The 23,662-nt window shown below is 44.4% G+C and overlaps 1 protein-coding gene across 1 annotated transcript in view; it reads left to right on the forward strand.

Moving 5' to 3' along the window:
* The window catches only part of Plxna2 (plexin A2), a 204,781-nt gene that overhangs the window by 140,969 nt on the left and 40,150 nt on the right, over nucleotides 1-23,662 (forward strand). The window contains exons 10-12 of the mRNA XM_041635218.1: nucleotides 7,936-8,136; nucleotides 9,958-10,054; nucleotides 12,900-13,090. Of these exons, the coding sequence (XP_041491152.1) occupies nucleotides 7,936-8,136; nucleotides 9,958-10,054; nucleotides 12,900-13,090 (489 nt within the window). The remainder of the gene's footprint in view (nucleotides 1-7,935; nucleotides 8,137-9,957; nucleotides 10,055-12,899; nucleotides 13,091-23,662) is intronic.

The following is a 23,662-nucleotide window of genomic DNA, read 5'->3' on the forward strand; positions in this document are numbered from 1 at the left end:
AGGTGACTGTTAGTTAAGACTAAGAGCTCAGAGGAAGCACACCCAACAGACTCCATGCTCTGAGAGAGTAATGAATGCTGTCTATTCTTTGAGCCTAGCCTTTGCTTGGCTGTAGACTTACTGTGCTTCAATAGAACATTCACTCTCAACCATCTTTTCATGCCAACTTTTCTTCCAACTCTAAAATTCAATGATTCTTTGACTCTAATGTATTACTGGGTGGGTGGCCTTGGAGACAGAGAGAAATCCAGCTAGTAAAAAGCACCAAGCATTGCCAAAAGTCCTATTATATTATCTAGTTGAAGCTCCTTCCAGAAGTCTGGCCCGCCTTTGTCACTGACACAGTGAGATTTCATGTTGTTCATCTTTACTGTGAATATTCCACTTAGTAATTATTCACTGATTGGTTCTCTCACATTTCCCCCAATATGCTCCATGAAGCCTGCTTCTTCAATTCCCATTTCTTTTGTCTAGTGTTTTTCATGCCCAAGGATTACCAGTTAGGACTAGACAATTAAGACTTTGTATGCTTAACACACACACACACACACACACACACACACACACACAGAGAGAGAGAGAGAGAGAGAGAGAGAGAGAGAGAGATCCTCTTTTTCAATATTTTAGGAAAACTTGCAGATATTAATGAGTGGCCATGGCGTTTTCATATTCTAATATAGCCTTTCTAGATATATCTCTTTCCTGTATTAAGCTATATTCTGCTTGAAAACATGGACCACATCTTATCTGTAAATCCTAATCCTTTACCAGTGAACATTTGTAGAGTATACACACAGGGATAAATGGTGAATGTCTAAGTGATGTTCACTGAGCTACCTGTCAATGATACTTTTTAGATGAATTTCTTGGGCCTGCCAATCTTTACAGTTGTGCTGGTTGCATCAATGGCTAAACATAAAATAGACCTTGAAATTTATTGAAATAGATAAGTCTGGCATTCAATAATTCACCTTTTATGAAATGATACATATTATATGTACTAAGAAAGTAAAAATGCTTATTTTTTAGATGGCCCCATAACTAGGTTTTAAGATAGACCCACCCACAGCTGCCTCAGAATGACAGATCCAGGGACCCAGTCCCTGAGACAATCTAGAAAACATTCTTTTCTAGTCATTGGGCACGCTGGAATGCCACGCTGATCTTAATGGACATTGGGAATTAATTCCAGGCCTGGGAGTCTATGGGAGTTTGAAACTAGTCTTTTTGGGGATGGGGGCATAAGTGCTGAAGGTGTAGGGCAGAGGTTAACACAGCCTGGGAGACCATGAAGGAAGTGTCCTGGGAAGCAAGCCCACTACAGAAGAGCTACGGTCTGGGCAGTGGAAGCTTAGCATTCTGTGTCTCAGAAACGCACCTTCACTGTGGTTCTGAAGTTCCTTCAGAAACTGGAAGAGAAAACTGGGAAGGGCTAGTGCAGATCAGGACAAAGAGCAACAATGTATCTGTGGAGGCCACCCGAGCAGGCAGATGGAGATCCAGAGCCAAGCCTGAGGGTGACCTGCAGCTGGAGCAAGGGCAAGCAGATTGTCACAGAGAGCAAGACAAATAAACTATGGTGGAGAGACCCGAGGCTGAGCCCCAGAGGGCTAATTGGAAGCAGGCCCAGTCCCCTTTGCCACAAGGAACACTGACGCATAGCTGCTCCTGGGCAAGTGAAAGATTTGAAAGTCCCAGAGAGCTGGCTAGAGAGAAGCCACTGCTTCCTTGTTACTCAGGATTCAGTGATCACCAAAAGATCTTGGGAGCAAACCCAGGGGTTTCCATCACCGGTTCAGTCCAATTTTCCTTCTTTGGTGTCTGTGCTTTGAGTTGGAAAGCAGCATCGTTCTGTCCCCTTTATCTCCCCATCGGATTATAACGGAGCTGCTCTTCTCCTCATGCATGCTGGCTATTGGCATAGCACCAGGACCTAATGGAGGCTGTGAGGGAAGCTCAGTATCTATCCTGCTGGCTTGACTCAGCAAAGGAAGTAGAGGGCAGTTTCCCAGCACAGTGGCTAGGGCCACTTTCTCAAAGTCCTAAAAAACAACTGAATCTTTTTACAACACATTCCTTCCTGATCAATGGCTTCCAGGCTTAGCTTTTTTTTTTCTGTTCAAAGCGCTGCTTTAGGTGACCCTGTTCCCAAAGTTTTAGTGCATATGTCCAGTTTTGGTAAAGTTGTTTTAGGGGCTGTAAATCCTTATATATCTTTCTTTTTTTTTTTTTTTTTTGGTTACTAGAATATCTTTTTTCCAATTCCATCAAGCCCCTCCTCCAAATTTGAATCAAAATTTCATGCCTGTATACTTGGTAGAAGCAACGTATCACTGATTAGCACTGCCAATTAGCACCACCGATTAGCAGCACTGCGGCGGTCACGCCTCATGTGTTCAGAGTTCTGCACCTGTGGCACAGTTCTCAAGTGAGCCTTCCTAGGACTGTGCCATCAGCATCACCTGCAAAGTCGCTAGAAATTCAAATTGTTGGGTGCTATCCCAGATGACACTGAAGATTGAGAACCATTGACAGATGGCATTTCAGTTAATTCTCTAAGCTGAATGCAGTTTCACATAACTCTTACTTGACATCTGTAGTAACCAGAATGCCAACAATTTAGGGGCATTGCCCAAGGCTATGGAGAATTCAGCATCCAGAAAAAACTGACTAGTTTGCTCTCTCAGAAAATCGGTGCCTGTGAGCATGTTGGTCTCCATGGCCACCATTATGTTTGCAGGCATGACTTTGATCTGACCCCTTGCTTTTGGTCATGAGGGCTCAGTTGTGGCTGGACGAACACCAAATCTATCTCCACAAATGGAAAAACTTCCAATGGAAAAGTCAGAGGGCCTTTTTCAGATGTTTATCTACCCACATCCTTCCAGAAGCTGCTGGGCCAATATGCTTGGGCCTGACAAGGAAGAACTGATAGGTTGAGCCACAGCACATGCAATTCTGAAACAGGAATATAGTAGCTTACATCTATTGGGCATTTTTCATGTGTGCATCACCTTTACCTGTGAATCAATTTCATTTTTTCTTGACTATTTATTAAGCTCATTCTGTGACAGACAAAACTGAAGTTCAGTATTCCTCTGATGGTTGGTCTAACAAACACTGATGTCAGAACTCAGTCCAAAGTGGCTTTGAATACAGCTTGAATCTCCTGATTCTGCCATATATGTACATATAGAAGAAATATTAACAGTTGTTGGCCCAGCCTGTTATCACACAATCACTGCATACCCTCTTTCATGTAATCTAGTTGTTAGGTGTTACTAACACCATTTTGTTCATGAAGAAGCAGAGCTTCACTCGGATCATCTCTCAAGGCCTTTGAAGGTGCTGAGCTTCATCTTTTCCACATCCTCTCCCAGTCAGAGACCTCCCTCCAGCTTTCTGAAGACTACCTAAACCTCTATCTTCCTGCAACACAATGTTAGCAGGTAGTGTGCACAGGAATAGGTACAGCTATCAACCTTGAAAGTGTATCTCGCCCCACAGCTGGAACAGGCCTAGTGAGATGTAGATACATAAATATCTTTTTTACACCCATCCCAAGTGAAAGATAGAACCAAATAAATCAGATTAGCTTCCCAGGACGATGGCTGCTCTCACTCTTTGAAGTCCAGTGGGTGAAGATAATGCCATTTCCACCTGGAAGAAGTCCTTTTGAGGACTAACAGGTTCCCAGCACAAAATCAGGGGTTCCCATCCCAATTGAGTGGGCAGCAAGGCTGTGGCTGGCCCTGCCTCTTACCCAGCCCTGGGTTGTTCTCAAACAGGACATCTGTTTACCTTCATTTAAACTGAGACACCTGCTGAGAAGATTTGGCTCCAATGGGGATAGATAGACAGAGGAGATAAGATGACCTAAAGTTGTTACTGGAAAGTCTGCAGGGCCAGCAGGGGCCTTAAGTATTTTAAGAATGTTAATGAACATCTTAACATTCTAAAAAAAAAGTTTTATGGTTATTAGCTTTCTTGTCCTTAGGACAAACATTCTCTCTTTCCCTCTCTCCTTGCTCTCCCCCTTCCTTTCTCTCTTTCACTCCATCGTGTGTGTGTGTGTGTGTGTATGTGTGTGTGTGTATGTGTGTCTGTGTGTCTGTGTGTATACATAGAAACAAGTGGCCTAGGAATGACTTCAGATGGAACATATCATCTTCCAAAGCCCCAGATGTACTGAAGTTCCAACACCGCTGAGACTTCCTGGTGGCCAATTCTCTTGCCTCTTCCCTTGGTCTTCCCATAGTCATTTCTATCCCAAGCTCCTGCCCTTTGCTATGATCCCATGGATCCATCTCACGGACCAGGTCTATGTCTTTCTTGTTGCCAAAGATGCAGGTTGTGTGCTTGGAATGCCAATCACTTCTTTCTATCCTGGGAAGAGAAGAAAAGCCCTTTTCTATCTGGCCCCAGAACAACTGCCAAATAAGCAAAGCCCAGTGCATCCTTTTGCTACTAGGCCAATCTTGAGCATGTTTAGGCATTAGGGAAGAGCCTGTTCACTGTCTTTAAAACTAATTTTAAAAGGCCTAAAAGAGCATGGGGAAGTTTTCTAAAGTTTTAGGCTATTATTTGAAAAATGTAACTTATATATAACTTCTGCCTGTGACTTTTCAACCTCTAAGCTGGATGTACATTGAGTATATTATTATCCCTCCAGAGCCATAGGGGACAAGGACTGGTTCCAGAACCCTTTACAGATACCAAGTCCCTTCTGCTAAACCGTGTGATGTTTTCATCAAACCATACACATTCTGTTCTGTACCTTAAATGATCTTTAGATTATTCAGAATCTATCACTCTGTATCAATGCTGTATGAGTAGCTGCTTTCTTTATTTGGGAAATAATCACAGTGGGGACCTTGTATGTAATACAGGTATAACTTTTATTTTTCAAATATCTTTGGTCCTTGGCTGTTGGGATCCATGGATACTGAGGTACATTTATAGGAAGATTTTTGTCATTAAAAGTTTAAAGGATTTTACAGTCTTATTTGCTGACCTGAGACATCATACTTCAAAAGCATATCTTTAGGAGTCTAGGCCTCCTGAAATTTAAATTTGTTTTCTGAACCCATTAGAGAAACAAGAACTTGTCCTTTAGAGCAGTTGGTTCCAAATCTGTGTGTCTGTCTTTTTTCTCCTCTCCCTCCCTCTCTCCCTCTCTCCCTCCCTCCCCCCTCTCTCTTTCACACACACACACACACACACACACACAGACACGCACACACACACACACACGCATACACACACGCACAGACACGCACACACACACACACAGACACGCACACACACACGCACACACACACACACAGACACGCACACACACAGACACACACACACACGCACAGACACGCACACACACACACAGACACGCACACACACACACAGACACGTACACACACACGCACACAGACACGCACACACACAGACACACACACACACAGACACGCACACACACACACAGACACACACACACGCACATGCACACAGACACGCACACACACAGACACACACACACAGACACGTACACACACACGCACACAGACACGCACACACACAGACACACACACAGACACACACACGCACACACAGACACGCACACACACACACACACACGCACACACACGCACACACACAAAAATTATACATTAGACTCTCCTCTATCATAAATTCTAACCTGTTAGATTGTGGCTAGATTTTTAGTTGCTGACTGAATATGCTTCTTTTTAGTGGGATGCCTGGGTTTCCTGGCTATGAATCTGTGAAAGGCTCTGTCAAAAGTGCCTGCAGGGGATGAAAGGAAAAGAGCAGTTAAGAACAGGTTTATGAGTCAGCAGCATGAGCACCTGGCACCTGAACTGGGACCCATCTGTTCTGGTATTCCAGCTGATCCAGTCCCTCGGAGAAATGCTTCTTGCTGGAGTCCTCCCATGCAGTGGCTAGCAGGCAGGAGTGGCCCAGCTTACCCTGGAGTCTTTCTATTCCTCCCAGATAGGTCTCAATAAGAAATTCCTCAGGTTCCAGCTGTGTAAATGGTCACACTCCTGAATAGATAAGTCTGTGCCTTTAGCTAATTCTGGAGCTCCAGAAACCATGGCCATCTGTAGTCCTAGCTTGGGAATCAAGTTGCTTCTTGAGTCTCCCTTATCACTTACCAGTCTCCAATGTTGGAATTAAAAAGAAACTAAAAAATTCTTCTGTGTATTACTTTATTTTCTTCTTTACATTCACCCTCCTGCAAACAATGGCTTAGTACCCACTATACATCTGACGTAAGATGAAGACTTGGAATGTGGAGTGGAAAGGTTCAGGCTCAGTCCTTGAGATGATCACAGCCCAGAAAAATAAAATAAAATAAATACTCCACAGGAGTTGTGGCTCCATGGATTCAGGGCAAACATGGGGCAATACCTAGAGTTCTACCTGAAGCCAGTGCAGGAAAGGGTCTGGCCAGACTTCCTGAGCCAAGTTGGAAGGCTGGGCATTTGATCAACAGCTATCTGATTAAGTTGAGGTGGAATAGAGGGCAGGAGGAAGATGGCAGTGGTGGATAAAAGTCAGTCTTTGGTAGGGAGAAAAGCATGCACAAAGACCCGGGTTTGGTGTCAGTACGAGAAATGGCACCACAGAACTCTGTGTTCAGAATGTCCAGACTTTGATGTACAAGAATGGGCGGGGTTTTTGCAGCTGGAATTTGAAAAAAAAAAGAAAGAAAGAAAGAAAGAAAGAAAGAAGAAGGAAGAGGAGGAGGAAGAGGGAGAAGAGGAAAAGGAGGAGGAGGAGGATTAAAAAAAGAAGGGACTGTGTATGTCCACACAGAGAGCTGACCATCTCTGCAAATCTTCAGTAGAGATTACAATTGTTCAACAGCCTGTGTTACATAAGGAATGGCTTTGGGAGTTATCTGGAGTCTTGAGACTGTCCATATCTTGAGAAAATACAGTAGTTTGGCTACTCAGACAGCAAATACCTGGCAGTACCCCTGTAAGCCTTGTAGCCACATGAGCCCCAACATGTTCCCAAGTCCTTCTAGAAGTGAGTGTCCAGAGGACAAGGAAGCTGGAGCCTCCTTCAAGAACTCTCTAGCTGATCCCTGGCTATTAGACATGTTTGCATGTGAAGAGTTTCCACATCCCCCCTGTAAGGGGCAGAGAAGGCAACAAGACTCCAGTCTTTCCTGTAGGGAGGAAGAAGTCAACAATCCATAAGGTGTTGGACCTCTGCCTCCACACAAGCGAGGAAAATTGATATCTCTATCTCTCTCTCTCTCTCTCTCTCTCTCTCTCTCTCTCTCTCTCTCTCTCTCCCTTCTCATGGCCCCACCTTACTACATTTCTCTATTTGGTTTTTGTTTTCCAAAGCAGCATAGTGTTCACACATATAATGAAATGAGATAAAAAGCCAGAGCTAGGACTTAGAGCACACCCAGGAGGTTGGGTTGGGTACTTGGTCCCCCTCCTGGGAAGCCTAGCTCAACTGGAACTTAGATGCTGAAGCTGTAGATAACAGCTGTCTCCGGCACCAGACAATGCAAATGGCCAATGGGCTGGGGAACCAGATAAAACCAGAGGTGGGGTTTCTGAGCTGGGGACACGAACACCCAAACCCACGAAGGCTCTTACAATTACTCACCAGAGATAAAAACCACAGTTTGTCATACTGGTGTTTGAAAATTAATTCCTAAATTGTAATACACACCCCCAAGATTAGGGTGGTTTGTGGAATGGTGTTGACAAAATCAAAGCCCAGTAGGAAGAAAAGATTTCATTGCCTACTGATTCAACATGTCCCATAAAAAAAGATGCAGGTCTTCTCTTGGGCAATTCACTTGGACACAGGAACGTTCTAACTGGCTGTAGGTTCTGCCTCTATCTGGGCTCAACTTTGAGAACTAATGAAGGTCTCTGCTTGCTCGCTTAGGACTGTCCCCAGCTTGTGCCCACAGAGGAGATTCTGATCCCAGTTGGAGAAGTGAAACCAATCACCCTCAAGGCCCGGAACCTTCCCCAGCCCCAGTCTGGCCAGCGGGGCTATGAGTGCGTGCTCAACATCCAGGGGGCTGTTCACCGAGTCCCTGCCCTGCGCTTCAACAGTTCCAGTGTGCAGTGCCAAAATAGCTCGGTAAGCAGCTCACACATATGCCAAGACTTTAGATCATGTAGGATCACAGGCAGCGCCCATATTACCAGGGACAGAGAAACCTGTAAGCACCCTGAGCCAGTGAGCCATGTTCTCGGAAGAGAGAACCCTCAAAGAAAACCCTAATGGCAGAAGTTGAAATTTGGAACTTCCTTCTGAATTTAAAGAACACATTGTTGCTATTGGGAAAACTTCTGCCAAAAGGACATCAACCCCACCCGATATTCTATCCCTATGCAATGTATTAGGACAGTGGTATGCATGAGGATAGACAGAAAAGTGTAGGAGGAGAGGAAGGAGATGCAGCATTTCAGGAGCCACAAGGGTTAAACCTTCCCAGAATGGTGGACAGAAAAAGCACAAGGTGTTTAATTATAATTTCAGCCCAGAGAAGATCTTTTATCTTCCAACTCCCTGTCTCTGACTGTGGGGGGTCAGCTCAGAGATGAGAGACGTGACAGAGGTGTTGAGGGAAGCTAATTCGCCTGGGAGAGATAAAGAGAATCTAGGCCTCTTATCAGGGAGCTGTCAGATTCTGGGGTCACAAGCGTTTGATAGAATTTGTAATCGGTGCCAAGTGCGCAGGAAGCCAGACTGAGAAAGAGAACACAACAAAGGAAGAAGGCAATGGAAGGCTGGGCAGGAGAGCAATGGTGACATGCCCTCCAGAGCTAAGTGCCCATGGTCAGAAATGGGCAGCCATAAAGAGGGACTGTCCAGGAGACTTAACAGAGTGCCGCAGGGACTAGCCACCCAGGAGGTTGCGAAGGGCTTGAAGGTCCTCTGTGAGGTCAGAGGAACAGAAGACTTAGCCTCTCTAGGGATTTTTTTCTGGTATGCTCTGGGATACCCTAGAAGATGTGATCACTTTCTGTATTAGACACTAATCCAAGTAAAACTTATCTGCCAAGGTAGAGGAGGAGGCTGGGAGATAGCACAGTCAGTGCAGGGTCTGCCTCCCAAGCTTAAGGACCTATACTTGGATCCCCCATACCCACATAAAATGCTGATCACAAAGACAACTATAATCCCAGTGCTGGGGTGGAATAGCGGAAGATTGTTGGAACACATTGGACAGCTAGTCTAGCAAAATCTATGAACTCCAGCCCAATCTCAGAAACTGGGAGAATGAAGAAAGAAGACACCCAGCCCCAACCTCTGGCCACCATATGCATAAGGCACATACATACACCTGAGCACACAAACACATCAAAAACTCGTCACATACACCTGAGAGACAAGCTAGCCACTCTACATCCGTTGCCACATCCCCTGTATATGTAGATGTGAGAGAGCAGTGAGGACATTAAGTCCTTAAAAGAGGACCCACGAAAGAATGCATTGTAGTTCCTGGGAAGTACCGGACTAAAGACAGAAAATGGCAATATCAGGATTCCAAGGCTGGGGGTGGGGACGACTGGGAGGGACATAAGAAAGGACATGGGGAGGATGAATGAGAGCTAGACTTAAATGAACAGAGTTAAGCTGAAAGAGTGGCAGTTGTAGGGAGAAAGCAACGTTCTGTTTGGATACAGACTCAACCAGTACACAGGGAGAGCCTTCATCAAGTGTGTTCAGAGCTGATGGATTCAGCAGGAGAAAGGGGTAGAGATGGAGACCTGAGCTCTTTCAGATTTCAGAAAGAACTGAAGGTGAAGCCAGAGCCTTAGGCCAGCTCCTGGTGGCCTTACTGACTACAAGTCAGGAACAAGGTGTCATAGGGTCCCTTTGGGCAGCGTGAGGAGTTGCTTTGCACGCTGGCTTCCTATGACAGACATGTGTGCTCCTGTCCTCTCCCCACAGTACCAGTATGATGGAATGGACATCAGCAACCTAGCAGTGGACTTTGCTGTGGTGTGGAATGGCAACTTCATCATTGACAACCCTCAGGACCTGAAAGGTAAGCAGTTACTTCTGGGTGCAAGTTTGACCTATTCATGACCTTGGGAAAGGCTGTGTTGTAGAGATCAGAGCAGACTGCTGCTGTGCCTTGAATAGCACACTCCCTCTGCCAGCAGAGCTCTTCAGAGACTCCTAAAGCAACATTTGAAGCCATCAGAGGAGTCCTGTTGGGAACCCCATTTTATTACAACCAGTACATCCTCCAGGCAGCTGCCCATTCTTCCGCACTATTCTGTGGCTCCTGGTAGCTTTGAAATATCTATGCAACCTGACCTAGGAAAACAGCAGGCAGAGTGTCCTGTCAGCTTCCCTAGAAATGGAGATATTGCTTTCATGCAGGCTTTCCTTCCCCTGTTCTCAGTCCTGGTCACTGTGACAGCACAAAGAAGGCTTATATGTCTGTGCTCTAGTTTTGAGATCAGGCTCACATCTGGAGCACAGAAGCTCAGTAAGGGGGCTGGCAGGAGGAAGACTCTAAGGCTCCTGTTCTGTAGGTTCTCATTGTACTTGTCCAGAAAGCAGGTCCTGGCAGAATGACCCAACTACTGAACACATGTCGTATAATGTATTCATTAGGTAATTTATTTGAATTGTTTTTATTATTTATCTCAGTAACTCTAAATGTGTGCTTCATCCTATGGATGGTGAAGCTGAGTCATATAGTAAGTGCTGAGACTGTCTGATTTCAGAGAAGGCCTACAAGTTAGTACACACCAAGATGAGGACCTGTTGCCACTGCTGCTGGGCTCTGGGTGGGATTTGAAGCCCTTCATCCATCAGGAGGCATATATACTGTTATGCTTCAAGTAAATAGAATTGTCATTAGCCTCTGCCTCAACTCCTGGGTCGTGCCTGGGCATCAGGGGGTCAGTTAAGGGAATGGCAAAATCTGAAGGTGCTTCAGCATCTGTGGAATACAGCTTCTTGTCCCAGATAACACCATTAAAATCCTACATTGCAAGACAGACTTCAGTACAGGTAGTTTGTGTTTGCTTGCTCCTAGACTAGATCTTTTTCACCACTAGACAATAAAAGATATGTTCTTTGACAAGTTAGATCAGTTAGATCCTAGAGGTTGTACCCAGAACCTGGAGGAAAATGACCAGACTGGTACATCAGACTCCCCTGACATCTACAAGGTTCTGCGGGTGCCCGAGCAGCCTCCTCCTGCCTTCACTCATGTTTCTACTAGATCCTTGGTGTCAGAGAAAGTTGTACATGAATTGGGTTCAGTGGGATACTGTGTTTAAGTGCTCAGGTTCCCCAACTTAGCAAACCAAGTTCTACTGCTAGTGCTTCTAATTGAACCATGCAAGTTTAAAGTACATCTTAGTGTCTTCACACAGGCCCTAAAGAAAAGGAAGCCCACTATTTAAGGTCTTGCTGAGGATTTGCAGAGCTTATGGCTAAAGACCACAAGGTCCAGATTTATAAATGCCTTACCAGTACTTGCTCAGTTTCAGATTGTCTTTGCCTGTCTTGTGCCTTGGGGACCACAGGCATAAGAGTACTTAGGACTTAGAGTGGTGAATGGTCTGTGCATCTGGACAGAGAAGCTGAATGGAACAGAGGTGTCAGGGCATGCTATGGGAAAATGAAAACTGCCTCTCCCCTGGGGCATGCACCTGACCTCCAGCAGAGGCGAACGGATAGGTCACAAAAGCTTAAGATAATTTGGCTGGAAAAGATGAGAAGTGACTTTCTGAGTCATTTCTCAGTATCCACCATGGGATTATTTTCAGGAACCCCTAGAATACCCACACCCAATGGCATAATATCTACACCTAACCACAAATACCTAAATCATTTCTGGATGACTTACAATGTATAATTGAATATAGATGTTGGGAAGAGAGTGTACATTCTAGTTATTAAGTAATGGTAACAGAATATCAGTCTATACATGTTACAGTTGTATCTATTTTTAGAAGATGAATCCATGAGGAGATTTTTGTATTTGGAGAATTCGCTTGGAGCTCTAAATTCCCAGCACTAACAAGAAAGGACTAAACCCTGGGCTCATGGTACAACTATACGTGATAGCTAGTTCCCCTAGGGTCTCCAAGTCAGTTAGAGAAAATTCAAAGCAAAAGAGTTGCAGAACGATCATGTGACCTATTGAGCACTAGTTTGTCCTCTCTGAGGACACATTCTTCATCTACACTGGCTGTGAATAGGGTTGTGTCATACTTTCCTTGCTAGCATGCCTCCTACCTCAGTCACCTGGGCTTTCTTTGAGCACAAGCTGACTCTGTTCCCCCACACACACCATTTCCAGGGTGCCAACTGAGATTCCTCTCTTCTCAGGACCCATCATCAGCAAGCTTTAAATCAGTACCCACAGTAAGCTGGGACAGTCAACATGTCTCCTTTGGGCTTTATTTTTACCTTCAATGAAGAAATGAGCCCACGTCGCTTAAGAACACTGTTAGAGTTCAAAGAAAATAGGTGTGTAATAGCATCTAGTATATCCCAGGCATTGCCAAGCACTCACTGTATAACATCTCATTCAAACCTGCCCCAAACTAACTATGATTTCCATGGGAGAAATAGGTAAACAAGATTCAGAGATGTTAAATACTTTGTCACAGTGCTGGGAAGTAGAGAATTCGCAGTTAAAGCAGGGATATGATTCAGTCTAGAAGCAGAAACATTTAACCCGTTATTTTCTGCTGTGCCTATAGATGACTGCTTAGGCACCTCATTCACTCTCCATGTTTTGCTCGTGCAGTGGTGGTGATCCCCGATGTTGTCTGTGGTTGGGCAGATCTGTGTACCTACAAACAGACAGTATGGGATGGAGCCTCTGCAGGCCTGTCCGTGACAGCCCCCTCTCTTTGCAGTTCATCTCTACAAGTGTGCAGCCCAGCGGGAGAGCTGTGGCCTCTGTCTCAAGGCTGATCACAAGTTTGAGTGTGGCTGGTGCAGCGATGAACGCAGGTGTACCCTCCACCAACACTGCCCCAGCACTTCTAGCCCTTGGCTCGACTGGTCCAGCCACAACGTCAAATGTTCCAACCCCCAAATCACAGAGGTAAGTCTCCAGCTTCCTAAAGAGAAAAGGGCGGCTGGGGATATAGGAAAGAAATGTACTTATGGATGAATTCCTGAAGAGGGTATATTTGGTGGAAAAATATGGGAGGTCTTGTGTGTGTGTGTGCCAATGGTCTAGAACAGGAGTATGGTCTATACCACAGTGCAGTGCATGATGGGAATACTTATCTGTATACCCATGTATATGAAGGAGGCAGAGTCAGCCTAGCTTCCCAGCTGGGGCAAGGTAGAAGGCTGAGCCAGGTAGGGACAAGACCTTTACTCCATGGTAAAGGAACATTTCAGAAAGCAGCTTTGGCGTTTCTCAGCAGAGATGCTATTTGGGGAATTACAATTAGTTCAGAGGTACAAAATTGGAAACCGAAGAAGTAGACAGGCCATATGTTAGCTACATACTGTTTCTCAGGAGTTTTTCTTGGTCCCAATTTGTTTTGTGCATTTTCATGGATGTAAATAAAGTAATTAATTATATTGGAAAAAATTATGTTTCCAAAATAGCAAATTGCAAAGGAAGATGAATTGGTGATATGGAGAGAAATAACAGCTGCTTGGATGCGAGGGGTCTGGAGAGGCACAGTCGTATTTAACGTGCTTGCTGCTAGCTGATCTCCAGTCAATAACCGTTACTTTTCTTTGACTCTAAATTGTGCATTCTCTATTAAGAACAAAGGCCTTGGCAGGTTCCACGGTGGCCTGCAGAGCTGATGATGCCAGAGAGAAACTGTTCCTGTCTCATCCTCCCAGAGCTGATGCAGCGTTTCCCCCAAAACCATGCTCCTTTTCTGTGTCGTGGAATATTAGGAAACTTCTTGAACTCCTTTCTGACCCAATCAAAGTCTCAGTCCAAAAACAAAAACTTTAAAATCAACGGATGCTGTAGCCTTTGCATAGACTGTTTGAACGGGAAGCAGATATTTATTTAACATGCTTGGCTTTGATAGATTTAATTTTTATAGCAACTGTAGAAAATTAAGTTTTCTCAGCTCCATTTCACAGAGAAAAAAAGCGAGTCCCAAATTCACACAGCAGATAAAAGGCAGCACCAGCCTTTAAACCCAGATTCCATGACAAAATTACCTTAAAATTCTTCATGATTTACCAAAGGAATATATGATTAGTAGTGCTTCACCTTAATCAATATCCATTCCATTGCTCGTATAGACCAGATAGAAGTGACCCCCACCCCATGTGAAGGGATACTGTGTCAAGTGCTTCAACCCCCAAGTCACTAAGGTGAGGCCCCAAAGTTCCAGAGAGTTGAACACAGGACCATGGGAAGGAGGTGCAGCGTGCCCTGCTTTGTACGTGAGTGTCTGTGGAGAAAAGTGCAGTTGATATGGAGGGGAGAAAATTGCTGTATCATGGTGCCTCTGTGATAGCTTAGACCCTGCTCCCAAACAGGAAGTGACTTTAGTAGGAGCTTACATTCAAATGTGACCAGGGGCCATGCCTGCTGACTTTTTGGATGGAAGAAAATGTAAAAGGGGTTTGCTTCAGCCCCTCCCCTCCTACAGCTAGCATCTTGAAGTCTTCAGGGCTCTATGCCTTATCTCTTCTAGTGGTTTCTGCCAACTTACAGCCTGAAAACTTTTATCGTCCCATATTTTGCAATATGTCTTACTGCTGTCAATACCTACGGTGTTCGGAGCTTAAATCAGGGGAGAGTCTGTCATCAGCAAGCACTTCCTACCACCACAAACTAGAAAGCCTCGTGTCTGCTCTCAGCCTGGCTGAAGCTTCTATAAGCTCTAAGGGAAGCCCCTGCCTCTAGTCACAGACTGGGGACTGACAGGCTGCTGGGTTCACAGAGGACACCCAAATTACAGGAGGCTAATTAACCTCCTGAGGTAATTAGGCTATAATTGATTTTTCCAATGAATGTATCAGCAAAAGAAGGTGTTCCAAGACTCGTAATGGTAATTTTCATGTTGAGGACATTGATAATAAAGGGTATCTTTGGGAAGAGACACACCTGTGCTATGCTCCAAACCCACTCAGGGACATCACTCTAGGTAGGACATATGGCAGGGAGTAGCCAGGCCTGGAATGACTAGACCGTTAACTGTCCTGTTTTCTTTGATACGGTATCCTTTACCCCCACAAGACCACCTGCAAGTCATTTTCTGTTACTTCTAACTGGTAACTTAGGAAATAATTTCATATTTATAAATAGATAGAAAAGTACTACAAAGAGCATTCATATCCTGTTTACCCAGGTTTTCCAAAATTATCATTGTACAGAAGCATAATGTAATTACCAGTTAATGTTGATCCAGTAATATCATCTGACACACATGCCTTATTAGCATTTTCCCAATTGTCACAGTGACATCCTTTCTCTGGTCCAAAATCCAATCTGAGGTCTGAGAGCCAATGTGATGTTACATTATGACATTGTCTTGTCCCTTTAGTCTTTTAATCTATAGTCCTAATAATGCCCTTCAGTGACCTTCATGGTATTAAAGAGTCTAGGCCAGTTATGTTATCAGTGTCCCTCAATTTGGATGTACCTAATGTTTCCTCATGGTTTAATTCAGGCTGGATAATTTGGACAAGAACCATTAAAAGAAAAAGAGCACAGAAACCAAGCTGAGGGGATCTGAGGGGAAGAATCCACAGTTATTGCTAATGTGAACAGAAAAACATTTAATAGGAGGGGAGATGTGTCTTCACACTAGAATCCCAACTAATAAACAGAGAAAGAATTATGAAAAAAGAAATTCACAACTTTAACGTGCATACTGTAACTGTTTCAGGCAAGGATGGTCCTTAGACGAAAAGATAAAGTGAAAGTTGATGAGAAATAGGGAATTACACAATCTTGAGCTATCTTCACATAATTAACTGCAATGAGAACAACAGTAGCTTCTCAAAGAAGAAAACTGGCCAATCCTCCCCCACCTTAACCAAAAACTCAGTGTTTACAACACCAAAACAACCCTGAGGACCTCCTGATAAAATGCCCCCTTTGTGTACCCTTTTCTGTGACATTATTTTGCAAGAATAAATAATTTGTTCAAAGTCATCTTTAGCCGGGCGGTGGTGGCACACGCCTTTAATCCCAGCACTCGGGAGGCAGAGGCAGGCGGATCTCTGTGAGTTCGAGGCCAGCCTGGTCTACAAGAGCTAGTTCCAGGACAGGCTGCAAAACCACAGAGAAACCCTGTCTCGAAAAACCAAAAAAAAAAAAAAAAAAAAAAAAAGACTCAAAGTCATCTAAAGTCATCTAAAGAGGAATCAACTCATTTTCTTCAACTTTCTCATGATTATGGGACTTCTATGTATTGATAATCTTTACATATATCTCCTTTATCTTCAGACAATATGTTGTCCTCAGCACCACCACTTGGAGCAGGCCACCCAAGCCACTAATTATATGATCCTTCTAGAACAGAGAGGGAAGAAGGATCTGTGATGGTCTGTGCCCAACCGTGGGAACAAAGTGTGGCTTCAAGGGGTGCTCTTCTGCCTATGAACAGAGAAGTAAATGAGATGACCTCAGAGGTGCTCCACTGTATAAGAAGTGGACTCATGAGAAGTTACATGAATAGCTGTGTTGTTCCCTAACCTTCCTTATCCTACTGTCTCCATAGCAACCAGGGCAACCCCTAACGATCCATCTGTTATAGATGCTCCGTGTAGGACAAGTTGAACAGCCTGTTGAATTTCCCAATTTGCATATACAGGTTAGGACCACCTCAGGACTCACTGTCTGCTCCTTCTCACTGACTCATGGCATAATAATGATTCTGTCCCATAACAGGGCCTGCAGGGCTGCTTTTGCTTTCAACTCTCATCCAGGCTTCTGTGCAAATGGTACCTGTTATCCCCTGGAAAAGATGTGCTGAGGACTGGGAAGCCTATAGCATGCTTACCCAGCCATGTCTATATTATCCTCAGCCTGGGCCTCAGAGCCTACTGGGACCTCAGTGATGAAAATGGTATTATTCCCCACAACCAGAGATGTATTCTAAGAAGCTGTGAACTTTCAGGATTCAGCAAAAAAGAAAAGAGACAGAATATTGTTAGGAATATTTCTTAGACAAGCCTCTCAGCCGACGCAAATAATTCCAATCAGACCAAATCAGACCAAATAAAAGATGCCCATGTTTAATGCAGTCCTCCCAATGGTACCGGGAAAGCATGGTGAAGGGAAGAGAGAGAAGGGAAGACCACACAAAACCCGGGCACCACGTGTTCATTCTCTGGGGCAGGGGCAGCCTAAATAGCCTGTGGGAGTGGTCCTGACCCTCCCAGAGGAGGGGTCACCACTTGGAGGGCTTTCTTGACCCTCCCTGTGGAGGGGGTCACTGCTTGATGGGCTTTCCCAGAAGTGGAGTCCCGGACTAAGGCAACACCCTGGGGAGGGGGGCTTGAAATGGATGCCAGGGGCTGGGGTCTCACTTACAACCAAGCATCCCAGATTCCTTGGATATAGGGTTGTCAGGGGGCTGGGGTCTCACTTCCAACCAAACAAATATGTTCTCAAGAAAAGAAACTTGAAGATTTAAGAGGACTCTGAAACAAATGCAGTGAAGGTCCCCACTTGGTCTCTGCTTTTAGTTTTCTAGGGTGGTGTTCAAATAGGAAATAGATTTTCTCGGATGTTTGGAAGTTTCAAGTCCAAAATCAAGGTGTGGGTAGGTCTGGGTCCCTGGGAGGGCTGTGAGGGAAGATCGCAGCAGGCCTCTCTTCCAGAAACTGGCGCTTTGATGACACCCCAGCTTCTATATTTGTCACCCAACCTCTTCCTCATGTTCACGTGATGACATTCTCTCTGTGTATCTGTAGTGGTTTGAGGAATCAGAACTTCACCATATAAAGGTAGAATCCAGCCCAATAAAATGAGAATGCTAAGAAAGACTGTCACAGCTCACTGAGAAATAAATTTTCCCTTCAAAGAATGTTTACTTGGTTACCAATGCATACCAGACACTATGCTTGAGTAGGAGGTTGCCACAGGATTGACTGAAACCTGGAAAGACACAGTTTTTCCCAGCACAGCCCCAATCTTGAACACTGGCTACTTGGATGATATTGGAAAGTGCTTTCTCCGCAGGTCATTTTGCTCCCTCTAAAGAGCATAGGAAAGAAACTTCTAACCCACACCTTTGGCCACTGTCTCCTGTAAAAACAGGACTACAGCTGGGTGGTGTATCCAGAGCTAAGGAGGACACCAACTCAGACAGCAGGAACCAAAATTCTAATTTGGGGCTTGACTGTAATGGTAGCTTTCATTTTATATCACCCTGTTCTTTAGATCATTCATTCTCCCCCTCCAAACAAGATGGCTGTAATTATTATAAGAGCTAGGGAAATGGTGCTTGGGAAAATCAATAATGTACCCAAAGTCATCTGGTTAGCAGCAATACAGAAGTTGAAAACTAGGCCTCTGTTGTCATTGCAGCAGAGGTTATCCTGTGTCCATCTGATGTCAGACATCTGAGTACTTGAGCATCCTTTGGAATTAGTTACCTGTACCTAATTGTCTTCCTACACATAATCAGGTTCAACCTCCTTTCTATGAGTATGTAAAACAGTTTGGAAATTTGGGATACATGTGAGCTTGATAAGGAAACCATAATTTTTCCTTCAGGCATAGTCTTTTATTTAATGCCCCAAGTGTTATGTGACATGAAGTTGTTCTTGGTCTTTGTTCTCCAGTGCAATAGTGGTCAAAGTGAATCTTAGGTCCCCTGGGTGGAGATCTGACCTCTGAGGCATCTCTATCTCGTGGGAGAACCCATAGGATAGAACCCAGATGATGTGCACCTGCAGGCGGTGACAAAGATCAGGCTAAGCAAGGCACAGAAGTCTTGAGAAACAGAAGGTATCACGGAGGTGGCACCTCAGCTGGTGACAGAAAATCTACCACACTTGAAATCTGAAAGAATATGTCTGTGTGTTCCTAAAACCACATGCACTGACACCAGGCAATTCTTCACTGACAACTGTATAAATTCACTTGTAAAATCGTCAACCTCAGTAACTTCTCCAGCCTCACTAGTCCATGCTTACAGAATAGAAAATCTTTTTAACCTATCTCAGGTAAATGTAACTGGGATAGAAAGAAAATCAAGTATAAAACAGTATATATTGTCCTCCAAAACTAAGGATAGATAATTTTTGATATTGTACTAGTTTGAGGCGATCCATCCTTCCTGATGCTCCTGCTTTCCATGTGCCAAATAATTTCAAGGAGATTGCTTTTACCAGACTCTTTCCGCTGCCAATGCTTCTATGGGACTGCTCAAGAGGCTGGGACAGTTAAGTGTTTAGGCAAACAGCTTCATCACATATTTTTAAGAAAGACCAAAATCCACCTGCTCAGAGCTGGAGTGACTCACTGGAAAGTTACCAATAAAGAAGTCAGCCAGCTTTCCTGAGAAACAAGCCAGCACTCTGATCTCCTGTTCATTTATTTGCAGGCCTCATTAATATAACATCACTGCAACAAACAGCTAACGGGGGATGGTGTCAGGATGAATAATGGAGTTACTCTACTGAGATAACAATTAGGTTTTGAATGTACTATCAGCTAAGACAGCACTAGGAAGGAGTTACCCCAGGCAGGAGAGCTGGCACCACTGAAACCATAGATTCCTGCAGAGCTCCTCACCAGCTCTAGTGATTGTGAAGAATGTGTGCTCACAGGCATGCATGCACCACACACACACACACACACACACACACACACATGAATGCACACACACACATGCATGTGTGCACACAAACGTGGAAAAATACATGATCATTTGCTGTCAAGGGCTCAGTGTCCAGATGTGTTTGGGAACCAGGGGAGAATAAAAACTTGACTGTGTACAGTCAGCAGCATCATCAAGAGCACAATGCTACAGCAAAAGAGCAAAGATTATGGAGAAGGAAGAGCTGACCGTATACCAACACACATCCATCTGTCTGCTCCTAGAACCAGTCTTTGACATAGAGCATCTAATACACAGTTGGGAATACTTCTCCCCCTTCCCACCCTGACCCAGAAGTTCTGACTTCAGTCTCTCCTTCCTCCTGCAACCTCAGAAAAGGAGATTGACACCATAGAGACTGTAGCAAGGGGTGCACAGGTCACAGAGAGGCAGCACCAAATGCCACAAGGCAGGATGTGTACTTGGATCAAGTCCCTGCTCGTCTGCCTAGGAAGTTCATAAAAAGTAAAGCCATTTTTCCTTCACTCCTAAGCTAGCCTTGTCTCTGCATGAATTTGTTAGTTCTCAGATGGTGATAAGAAAAATAATATCGATGTTCACTGAACGCAATACTGGTTGATAGTTCTAATTAAGCCCATTTTAAAGATGAAGGTTGTGAAAAGTGGCAGCTTTCTTGATGTTACGTTAGTAGTTTTTTAGCTCTCAGCTGCTTGACTCGAGAGCCCCACCCCCTCTTTTGGGGCCACCAACCAGCTCCCAAATCATGACACAGAGACTTCTTATTAAGTATGAATATTCGACCAAGCTTAGACTCATTTCTGGCCAGCTCTTTTAACTTAAATTAACCTGTTTCTCATTATCTACCTTTTGCCTCGACGCTTTTTACTTTTCATTCTTTTTATCTTACTTTCATGGCTGCTTGTGTCTGCTGGGTGGAGGCTCCCTGGCTGCTGGCTCCAGGCTCCTCCTCTTTCCTCCTCATTCTTCCCCCAGTTTAGATTTCTCCTCTTAGTTATTTTCTCTGCCTGCCACCTCTCCCTGTCCTTTCTCTGCCTAGCTACTGGCTTTTCAGCTCTTTGTTTTGTTTTTTGTTTTTTGTTTTTTGTTTTTTGTTTTTTGTTTTTTTTTTTTTTGAGACAGGGTTTCCCTGTAGCTTTGGAGCCTGTCCTGGACTTAGCTCTTGTAGACCAGGCTGAATTCAAACTCACAGAGATCCACCTGCCTCTGCCTCCCGAGTGCTGGGATTTAAAGGCACGTGCCACCACACTCAGCTCTGTTCATTATTATTAGACCAATCAGGTGACTTATGCAGGCAAGTTGTAACACATCTTCACATAATTAAATACACATCCTTATATCATTAAACAAATGCAGCATGAACAAATGGAACACACCTTTATAAAGTAATATTCTGTAGCATAATCAAATGTAACACATCTTTACATAGTTAAATAATATTCCACAACAACCCACCCCATGTTTGATTTGGGCGTCATCCTTGCTATCTCTCTTAAGCTCACTTAAATGAATATTATTCTTTACCTAGAGACAGAAGAGAGAAAGGAGCTGAATCCAAGCTCTTCCAGCCTCTGCTAAGATGGGAAGAAAGCCACAAGTCCCACTCTCAGCATTATCTTGGGAGGCCAGGCATATATGAGTAGAGAGGATGGGGCAAACCAAATTAGCAGTGTGAACAGGGAGAAGGAAGATGGATGGTGGGAAACACAAAGCAGGGGAGAGCAGAAGGAAAAACAGTGAACACCAAAGCCAACAACGGGACTCATGGTAAAGCAGGGAGGCACAACCTCAGCCAAGAGAAAGAGGCTGAGGCTGAGAAAAGAGATGAAAGCAGAGGCTCGTAGTGGGTGATCTCTGCAGGGTTGGGGACAATTTGCTCATACTTTGTCATAAGGATACTAAATACAGTGTTGAACAGTTCCACTACATTCTGTCATTCCCTGTACAACCTTGAGCTGGTTACTTAACCTCCCTGGAATGCTATTCCATACCCGTGAAATGATAACTTGTTTTGAGCCCTAAGTAGGATACAATATATAACGACCTAGGTACAATTTCTGTCTCATTCTGAGCACTTCATAAGTGAAGAAATAGCAAGCATCATTGTCAGAGAAATCTCCCATCCCTGGGAGATTATGGACAGTATTTCTTATTTCTCCTTGTGCCTATAAGTCAGGAGACAGGCCTAAGGAAGACTGTGTTCTAGGGTGCAATCAAGTTTTAGGAATCTCTCATCAAGCTCATCTGACTCTGAGAAAGACCCATACTTTGCCCCTCCAAGGCCCCACCCAGGCCTGCCTGAGTCTGTGGTTGCAGGCAACCAGTCTAACCACTTTCCCCCAGCTGCCAAGCCCCTAGGACCTCCAGCACCTCCCATTCTGCTTTCTCTTGCAGCCCTTTAGATTCCCCAGCTGTAATTAATCAGCCGCATCTGCTCGTCTTGCCCCTGAGCAACTTCGTGGCAGTTCCCTCGAAATGTTCAATTAGTGGCTGCAAGAATGAGGGCAGTTATAACATCACTGTGCTGCTTCCAGGTCATGGCACCACAAAGGAAAACAAACATGACGGAGTCCAGAAAGACTAGGAACTGAGCTGAAATGCTTCTAGGGTGCTCACCAGGGCTCCATTTGACTATACAGCTGTTTAAGGTAGGTCTGAGCCTGTAGAGAAAGAGGATCACCAAACCAAATGCTCCAAAAGCTTTGGAAGATCCAGAAAAAAGAAAACGGAAGTTTCTCATTAGTCATCTACTGTGAGCCCATGAGCTGTGCCCAAGACAGGCTAGTGTCTTGGCATGAAGTGGCTTATCCAAGCCCGTCTTCATTATCCTGGTTTTAACACGTGCTAATCAATAGGTGCATGGCAAGGGCTTGAATAAGCTACTTCATGTTTGAGAGAGTTTATGGCTACTAGACTGAACCCTAAAGCATTTCTCTTAGATCCTGCAAAACACAAGATACCTTTCCCCTCTATAAGTAGATACCAGTCATCTTAAGGTGACAGGATAACTTAAAGCCCCACTAAAATACAAATATAGAGTAAATTTGGTGGCACTTGCCTGTGATACCAGTGCTCAGGAGTCTGAGACAGGAGTATCTCCAAAGGTTCAAAGCCAACCTGAGTTACATGGATGAGAGCCTGACCAAAAGAAAACATACATGTGCGCACACGCACACACACACACACACACACACACACGCACGCACGCACGCACACACAAATACAGAGTTCTTTAGAAAGGAGAGAACCCCATAACAAAAGTTCCCTAAATGGGGAAAGAAACCTCAAGGAGAAAAACAACACAAGGCATAGGAAAGACGCCCAAGGTTTACCTTCTGCTAGATACTGCCCACAACAGGTCTCATTAATGGTGTGTGTGACGAGCAGAGAAATGATGTAATCTCAGGCCCTCCTGACTGCACATTGATTACTTAGGCACTCACTCAAACCTCAGCCTTGAGTGGGTCACTCTGCCCCAGAGAATGACAGAAACACCGGGATCCAGAGCAAAGAATACACCTCCCACTCCCTGTGCAAAAGGTTCAAAACTCTTCAGAGGAGTTGCAGACAGCATTATAAAGGCAAAGGCCAGGGAGTGTAATTTCTGTCTTCAGTCTCTGAAAGATATTTGATGAGGCGCTATCTGCTCAGTTCTCCATTCCATGAAGAACCAAATTAGAAATTGGATTAAATTAAAATAAGAGGATTATAGGAAGGTGTTCTGAGTGGTTGCAGGAATACACTAAAGTAGGAATACACTCCCAAGCAACACTTTGGCACCCCCTTCTTCCAGTCACAGTTAAAGAACACAATTTGTTCTAGAATTTGATACAGACCAGCATTTCTTATTAACGGGAACTGGGGATATT

The sequence above is a fragment of the Microtus oregoni genome, unplaced genomic scaffold, assembly GCF_018167655.1.
Source record: "Microtus oregoni isolate MIOR12 unplaced genomic scaffold, Mior012 000047F_ref0000412, whole genome shotgun sequence".
Taxonomy (NCBI): domain Eukaryota; kingdom Metazoa; phylum Chordata; class Mammalia; order Rodentia; family Cricetidae; genus Microtus; species Microtus oregoni.